At 39.3% G+C, this 8,861-nt stretch overlaps 1 protein-coding gene across 1 annotated transcript; it reads right to left on the reverse strand.

Moving 5' to 3' along the window:
- Window positions 1–1,470: 1,470 nt before the first annotated feature.
- On the reverse strand, window positions 1,471–8,601 carry LOC122670610 (probable sulfate transporter 3.5). Its single transcript, XM_043867549.1, has 12 exons — window positions 8,222–8,601; window positions 7,915–8,122; window positions 7,646–7,817; window positions 7,361–7,426; window positions 7,160–7,273; window positions 3,996–4,112; window positions 3,750–3,876; window positions 2,686–2,972; window positions 2,405–2,595; window positions 2,218–2,300; window positions 1,879–1,955; window positions 1,471–1,747 (listed from the first exon to the last, which is right to left on the reverse strand). Exons 1-12 carry the CDS (start codon window positions 8,544–8,546, stop codon window positions 1,532–1,534), a joined length of 1,983 nt encoding a protein of 660 aa, XP_043723484.1. The 5' UTR covers window positions 8,547–8,601; the 3' UTR covers window positions 1,471–1,531.
- Between the last annotated feature and the right edge of the window lie 260 nt (window positions 8,602–8,861).

The raw sequence follows: 8,861 nt of genomic DNA on the forward strand, positions 1-8,861 counted from the left end.
TCTTAGATTCTCTCCAATGATGCATTCTCGTATGGGAACAGCCTCCCTTTACTAGTTTCGTCTCACGGAAATTGAAGCATTTCCTGGGGTTTTGTTGATTCTGTCATCGGACGGGTTCCTGGTTTCTTGACCGAAACCCCTTCTCCGTCGCTTGTACGTGTTTTTCTCCGCCGTTTTTGGCGTGCCATTTCTCCGCCGTTTGTGTGTGTAATTCTTCTCTTCTCTGTCCATCATGATCCTTGGAACTGTCGGCGACGATGCCGATGCCGATGACGACGCATCCACCACTTTGTTCAAGGATCATCACCGCCCCTTCTTTTCCGTTTTCCTTGTTTGTCTGTTTACAGGTGATGCTGTCCCTGATGTTGGTGGCACTGAGTTTATAATTGACTTAGAAGCTCTAGCCGCAGCTCAACCTTCACCATACCTCTCCTGTCGTCGGACGAATCTCCACTCGCCAATCCAGCAGATCTGTTCGAAAGTAGGCTGTGGCAGTGTTTCAAATGGTTTTTTTGTTGTCTATCGAAGCTCCACTCATCGATCCAGCAGACCTTTGCCGATCTAGCAAGTCTGTTTGAAAGTAGACTGTGGCAGCGTGTCGGCACGCATAGGAAGTTTGGTGTTGGTCTGTTCGGCAAGTATGGGCCCCCCTCTATTGGCACGTATGTGCATGCGCTTATCTTTAGCTGTGGTCGCAGCTTTCTCTCTAGGGATATGGTTGTAATCCATCCCCTACTCTGGATGACCCAGTCAATGGCATGTGAGACCGGGTCAATCTCCACTACTTGGTTTTGGATACCATATATCCATACCTTGTGTTTATCTTGCTCTCTATCTATCTTATGTATTTTGTTTTCCTTTGTTTGGCGTTGGGCGCACATGAATGAATAGCCTTTTTTTCTACCAAAAAAAAAAAACATTCCTTTGCCTCCATTTTTCGGATCTCTCTCTCTCTCTCTCTCAATCCTTCTTTTATAAATGAGTTCCTCTATTTCTGTTTTGCTTTCGTTTATGAAAGTGAGCACAGCCTCAAAATATCTGGACAAGACCCTAGCCAACAACTAAACGTCGACTAGCGAGCCTATAAGGGCTGTTTATTTTGAGAGAACAGTTCACATACGAACCCGATTGCACAAGTAAGGGGGAACTAAGGTCTTACGGAGAGTGATTGGTGGCATGACTCAACCCCACCGATATCTCCTAACTTTGTTTGAATTCTATAATTGTAGTGAAGAATGCGACACATTCAAAACTCCATCATCAACCTTCTGTTACAATGGCAAATCATCATCACCAAGATAAGTGAAGAATTATACTCTTACTTGATATCTTATATTACAACTACATTATAATTATGGCGAATTTAGGTATACAACTACAAATTAACTACTAGGGACCATAATCAAGCTTCTTGATCTTTTTCTCCCTCTTTATCTAGATACCAGCAGAACAACAATTTAGTTAACCAACTTAATGATTTCAGATTTATCATATAACCTAGCTATGGGGTCAACATCATCAAGTGGTTTAACTATAGATCATTATCATCAGTTACATAAGTGTTGGTCTCTATAGTAATTGAGGGTCCTGCACTATTTCTGTTATCCTTTGATTCATTAAGCATGAAATGTGATGCCTCAACTGCTGCCTCAATTGATAAGAACACAGATTCCTTCCCAATATACTCAATGAATTTTGATAGAATCAACTTTTCCAACACTGCTACCTTAGGGTTTACTAATGCTACCTGCATAATAAATAACAATTTCCATTAGAAACTTGAAGAAAAAAAAAACAAAAAAAAAAAAGGAAAGAAAAGAATTTGGTTTTTATTTGTTTTAGAGATTCCAATCACTAAAGAAAGAAATATTGCAGTACCTTAATTCCTCTTGTTGCAGTGTTCCTTTGCATTTCAAATAACATTTCAATGCCAGTCATGTCAATAGATGTAACTCCTATAGTAATAAAACCACATGCAAGTTAGAAGTAATTATGTTAATGATGATAACAAACTATAACTTAAAAAGTACTTGTGTTATGTGCCTAGTGGGGCCCACTTTAGTGTATGGGCACAAGATTGGGCCAGCCTAATATGGGATAGGTTAAAAGGTTTGATTTAACGTGTTCCATCAACTCTAGAGCTTTTGGCGTATCGATCAAGTACCTACCAACTTGTCTAACAATAGTAATGCATCCATTCATAAGTTTATTAATTACCTCCAAAATCTAGTATTAGATGCTCAAGATCACACCCTTTTGAGTTTTTTACATCCACTTCCTCTTCAATCCACCCTGAGATCCTAGTTTAAGAATATGAAAATTTCATTAAAAACCAAAATTTCAAACCTACCTAAGAATTTCTTCCATCATCAAACACTTTTCAATATCTATTCTAAACACTTACTTCTCTCTGATATAACCTGAATTAGCAAAGTAAATAGGGGAACCCAGCTGTAGGATAAGAATGCCTGGAACTGAAGTTGCATTAGGGTACTGCTCTATATCACTGAACAATGTTGAATTTGGTATCTTCCCAAGCTTGGAAGCACCAGGCCTGGCTACATATAGAAGTGCTCTAACTATTGAGATTCCTACCTGTAACATAGTAGAGAAAATTAGATAGATCATCACCAACAAAATAACTAGATGCATTAATAAGAAAACTAATAAGAGAGAGTTTCTCACAGATAGCATTAGGCCAATGTCCATGCTAATGAAGACAACACCCAAGAAAGCAGCCATACAAATGCAAAAATCGAACTTATCGAGCTTGAATAAGCGATAAACCTCTTTGTATTTGATGAGTCCAAACATTGCAGACATGATTATTGCAGAGAGAGCAACAAGAGGAGTGTAACTGAAGAGAGGAGCTAAGAATAAGAGAGTAAGCATTATGCATATAGACATCACTACATTTGACATTTGGGTCTTACACCCTGCATTGTAATTCACAGCAGATTTTGAAAATGGCCCTGCAAATAAAAAAGATAGAAATGCACACATATATGAGATTGAGTGTTAGAAAAACAACGCCTAGAATGACGATTTTGCAGAAGAAAAACAAAGAGAAAAGAGAAGAACAAGCACAAGACAAGATTTACGTGGTGTGGTTCACCCCCAAAGAAGGAAGACTACATCCATGGCCGAGCGATAGAATGACTCCACTACTTCTGTGAAGCTAATTACAAACCCTCAATCTAACATCTCTCAAAGAGATAACAACATTTTATAAAATAAACCCTAACCCATAATATACAGAACTACCCCTAGAGACCCACCCAGTCTGGTTCGGATCCGAACCAACATATGTCGAAATACATTGCAAATCGAAGATCTCGATGAGCTTTACAGGGGTCAGCGCCTATGGTGCATGCACTTTTGGCCATTTTGGCACATTTCAAAAGAGAAACGGCCTACCAAAGAATCACCGCAACACTTTCTAGACTGAGATCAGGCTTCACCAATAAGTCTCTTATATACTTAGGGTACTGGGATTGAAGTTACATTAGGGTACTCAATGATAGAACATGCTAGATCTCTTAACCTCATTTGGAGCTAGATTTCTTCTGAAGTGATAACTAGATGCTCTAATCATAGTATAGTGGTTCCTATGTCTAATTTTAATAGGCATATCAGTTCTCATTGGATCCTTAATATAATCTGTAGGCCATGATTTTTTTTTCCCCTTCTTTCATATTTGTAAGTTTCTTATCAGTTCCTTGTTCAGTTTTAATGAAAGTAATTTATACCTGTGGTCAAGTAGCATGAAGTGATGGAGCCAACAAGGTTCATAATCCCAAAAGCTATCATCTCCTTATTTCCATCTATTTGGTAGTTTTTCATTTCAGCAAAACTCCTTCCTATAGCTATCCCTTCCTGCATGGAAGAAGAAGAAGAAGACATGCATAATAAAGCAAAAACAGATCAGAAACTACTTGGAAAAAGGAGAAGAATAGAGTTCAAATATAAGCACTTGTAGCTCTTAGAAGTCTTACGGCTAAAGCCAAGATGCCTGTGATGATCCCAGCTTTTATAGTTACAGGAAGATACTCAGATTCAAAGTTTAATTGTCTAAGAGAAGAAGGATTTAAACCTTTATTCAAGTGACCTACCTGCCATAAACATAACAAGAGCAGATTGTTAGGTATTGAAATCAAGTTAAATTTAAGTATGGCAAAGTATATAGGCAACAGTTCTCTGTGGGGGAGCGTGGCCCATGCGCATATAGGGGTCACCGAAAATGCGTGCAAAAGCATCATGGAAGTGAGATTTCCACCTTTCATTGGGGTGGGGTGGTCATTTAGCCCCCCTGTCTAGTCGTGGCCGGTACATCCCCCCTCGGGATTGGATTGAATGGGTTGATACTTGTCCAACTGGTCCTCCAAAAATCATATATGACCAATCCTTTGATGCCACATGGGGCATATAGATGCCAGAAATTTCATCTAGCTAGCACAAGGACCACGTTTCTGGACAAAAAACCCTTTTCCTTATATATATCCAAGATTTTTTTATTGACACCTCTTAAGGTATCAAATAATTTGTAATTTTATTTTATTTTATTTTATTTAGTTTTTTTTTTTTTAATCTTTTTAGTATAACATAAATTTTTTTAAATGTAGATAAATATTATCATTTCACATAAATACTCCAAATATGTGCATGACAATCACACCTATTGATAGTGGCATAATGCGATCTCAATCTCAAATTATTTTTACAAACCTTTTATACCCCTAACTTAAAAGAACTTTTGAGAATGAAATAAGGGACATTAAAAGAAAGTGTCAAGCTCTAAATACAATCATAGGGGTGTCATTTAAACACTTCCTACTTTGCGTTTATTTTATTTTTGGGGGAAGGGGGGGGGGGGGCTTGGGTGGGGTGGGGAGAGGAGAGGAGAGGAGAAGAGAGGTAGGTACACCCTACAGCACCCTTTTTTGTTTCACTAGTACTCTGAAGTGACTGGAGAGGGTTTGTGGCCCTATCAAATTTGTTAGTTCTTTGCAATTTTATATATTCAAATAATACAAATAAACATTGAACTCAGGCTCTAAAGTAAGTGGGTGTGGCTTCTCTCCAATCACTTGAAAGTACTGATGAAACAAAGAGGCCGAGGCCAAGAAGGTATGGAAGGTGGCTGGATCAAGTTCTCGTATGAGAATCATTCTCGTACGCCCTTAGGTGCACAGATGGAATCCACTCACTCTCTTCGATTCCATCTGTATGCCTAAGGGCGTACAAGAATGATTCTCATACGACAACCTAATTAGTCATTCTTGAGGAGGGGGGAGGGGGCAGGGGGGAGGGGGGAGGGGAATGTAAGACAGGTCTGACACCCCACCCGTTCTTTGTTTCACTAGTGCTTTCAAGTGATTGGAGAAGATCTGTTGCAAAGCAAGGTTTTCAAAATCAGTCACAAGCCTAGGCTACATTTTACAACAAACAAAGTTCATGCTCCGTGATATTGCATTTTTGGGCCATTTATATATCTTTGTATAGGCCAAACAGGGCCCTATGATATTTTCCTGTTTTAATCATTTAGGTAGTCAACTTTACGGAAAAAATCATTTTGGTAGTCAAAGGAAAATCAGAAATGTCAGGCCAAAACCAAAATCAGAAGAGATCGGAAATAAAAAAATTTAAGAAAATTTAAAAACGGAAAGTGATCTTTCACAGTAACTTGACCAAATTAAACTGCTTCATAACCATCTTACCAAACATGTCACAAGCACTAACATGTGTAGTGTGTTCTACACATGTTGGAAACCCCCAACACACCTATTTCTTACGTGTCATTCATTTCAAACAGCTCCCAGCCGTCCGATCTTTCTTTCTTTTTTTCATTTATGGGCTACCTGCTCTCATTAGATCTTAAATGTTCAGTTTCTTACGTATGCTTGGTTACCAATCTGTTCAAAATTTCCACATAAATCATGAAAGAGAGACTTAGTAAAAGTATACTTGACTCCGTCTCACTTCTCTCGTGAGAATTGGGTTGGCTGTTTGGCACATAAAATATCAACTAAAGGGTTAATTTAGTCAAGCCAACCGTGTTGAATCCACTCTTTTCTGACAATGTAATGACGTGGCATGCACCTTTTATGAAGTCTACAGGGTATGAGGTGGATCCAATCACAAGGGTAACCTTAGCAACAAATGAATCGAGTCCGGATCCTCTACTTCCACTAGTCCGTACTTCCATGTGCGTTTTATATACAACGGGTTGCGTAAAGACTGTCTTACTCCTGTCCGAGTGCCTTGCCCGAGCGGGGGTAAGACGGTCTTTGCATGCCCCATTATGTGTAGGGCGCACATGAAAGTAGGGGCAGGCGGAAGTAGAGGATGTGGATATGAATCAAAGACGGGAATCATGGCTTTTATTAGGTAAAAACACTGGGACAAGGTGAAGATGCTTGGAAAAGACTATTCACTGATAGAGTGAATACCACCAAAGATGACAACTGCAAAAACATGGTGATCTATTATGTGTCTAATAGGACTCGATCTCTAGATTGAACTAGCTTAATATGAAATAAACTAAAAAGTTTAATTTAACATGTTTCACTACTCTATGAACCACATAAGTGAAAATACACCATCTGATCATTACGGTTGGACAGGTAGCGGCCTTGGTATTGCTCACACCCAGACAGGGGTAAAATGACCACCCTACCCACTACCCAAGCACCCTACCTGGGTGAGGTCCACGCCCTTGTCTAAATGTGGGTAGCATCAAGGCTGCTATCTGCCCGACCATAAAGGATTTAAATTGAAATTTTTGATGAATCAATCAAGTAACACTCATTGAATTTAATTTAACACGTTTCATCAGTTTTAGAGTTTTTGACGTATCAATCAACAACCTAATGCAAACCCAGTCTACGAGTCTACAAGCTATCCAAAGTAAGTTACAATCATTCATAAAAATATCATTGTCATTTTCACTGTCGGTACTGTCACATTTCAGTGGGAACCACCTTGGCCGGGGAATTAAAATATTGTGGGCTAATTTCAGGTATGGCAGTCTAGTAGGATAACATTTTGGTCCTACAATGGTGAGGGTTGTACACCTCAGGATAAAAGTTTGCCTGACTACGTAGACCATAAATGAATTAAAAACCGAAAGAAGGAAGAAGAAGGATTAGAAGAACTTAACAATTTGAATTCCATGCTTTTCTCCATGAACGACGTAAGCAAAAACACACCCCACTACTACGGTCACCATTGGAGCTACTGCCGACACCCAAAATAGCTTTGGCTTCTTCTTCATCTGCAAATTTATCTCATTTTTCAGCCCAAAAATATATATATAAATGTAAGGGTTTGTTTGGTAAGTAAATTTGATTTAAAAACCTACCAAGCCCCTTGTGGAGAGGAGGAAAACAAGGAAGCATAATCCCACAACTGCACTCTCCCATCTCCACTGCAAGATCAAGGAAAGAAAAAATTTCAGGAAATTTTTTTTAAAGAATTTTAAATTGGCTTTTTTATGCTGTATTTGGTATGCATTCTAGGTCAATTTTGCATTATCAGACAATAAAAATAACTATTTTCATCATCTGAAAATACAAAATCAACTTAAAATGCATTCCAAGAATTCATACCAAACACTGTCTTAAGAATCTAAGGAAACCAAATTAACCTCCTTTCTTTGGCTGAAGATTGAATGCATAACAGAGATTAGATCTGTTTTCGTTGTGAAATGACTCAAACCAAACATGCCCTTAAGTTGTTGCAGAATAATGATGATGGCTGTTCCTCCCATAAATCCAATAATCGTCGAATGTGACAAGAAATCTACCAAAATCCCAAGTCTGCAACTCAAAATAACTTCATTAAATTCTACAACTAGAAAAAAGGGGAAAAAAAGGGTTTAAACAAAAAATTGAAATTTTCTCTGTTTCTGTGAACCTGAAGATCCCAAGAGCCGCTTGAAAAATTCCAGTAAAGAGAGTAGAAGTATAAATCAATCGAAGATACAATGCTGGATCATCTTTAGGAGATACTTTATCTCCTAAAGTTGAAGAGAGGAGCAATGAAGCGGCAGCAACAGTTCCAACTGCAAGATCTCTTGAACTACCAAAAATGGCGTATATCAGAGGAGGCACAAAGCTTGAATCTGCAATAACAAAGAATCAATTACGGAATTACCCAATTAATGGATTTCTTCTAATCAATTGGAAAATTGAAGAACAGAGGAGATTAATTAAAAGCTTACAGAGGCCAATAATAGGAGGAATATTAGCGAGCTTAGCGTAGCTAATTCCTTGAGGGATTGCAAGGCTAGCGATGGTGATACCAGCAAGGAGGTCGTAACGGAAGAGACGGAAGTTGTAGTTTGGAAGCCATTGGAAGACAGGGATGAAGTATTGGATTGCTTTCTTGGCTCGACCGAGGGGGTTTGGTTCTGTTTTGAAATGGTGGAAGGGATCGTCTGGGAAGAATGTTTCTTTGAGATTGGATTTGAATGAGGTGAGAAAGGTTCTTGGGGTTGGGAAGTTCACCTGCTGGACGACTTCCAACTTGGTAGAACTACTACTCATGGCTAAATGGTCCACAGAGAGAGAGAGAGAGAGAGAGAGAGAGAGGGCTAACGTGGCTGGTTCACTCTAGAAAATTGAAGAAGAAGTGAAAAATGAGGAAGGGTATATATAGAGATGGCGGTGCGATGCTAATTACAATTCAGATCCTCTTCAGCGCGCTGCCTGTAGCGGCCTGAGCAGCGCAGACTAAGCCACGCACACAATGATCGCCTTACCCCTGTCCAAACGTCTTGCCCGAGCGGGGGTAAGGCGGTCATTGCGAGTGTGGCCCAGTCTGCGCCACACAGGCCGCTTCGGCCAGTGCATCGATCAGGA

The sequence above is a fragment of the Telopea speciosissima genome, chromosome 8, assembly GCF_018873765.1.
Source record: "Telopea speciosissima isolate NSW1024214 ecotype Mountain lineage chromosome 8, Tspe_v1, whole genome shotgun sequence".
Classification (NCBI taxonomy): Eukaryota; Viridiplantae; Streptophyta; class Magnoliopsida; order Proteales; family Proteaceae; genus Telopea; species Telopea speciosissima.

What these genes read in the sequence shown, in the direction of transcription:
- LOC122670610 (XM_043867549.1), bottom strand. Translation starts at nt 8,546, where the DNA reads ATGAGTAGTAGTTCTACCAAGTTGGAAGTCGTCCAGCAGGTGAACTTC. An exon ending in TCCTCTCCACAAGGGGCTTG is followed by an intron (nt 7,274 to 7,360) that starts GTAGGTTTTTAA and finishes ATAAATTTGCAG; the next exon opens with ATGAAGAAGAAGCCAAAGCT. An exon ending in TCTAATACTAGATTTTGGAG is followed by an intron (nt 1,956 to 2,217) that starts GTAATTAATAAA and finishes TTATTACTATAG; the next exon opens with GAGTTACATCTATTGACATG.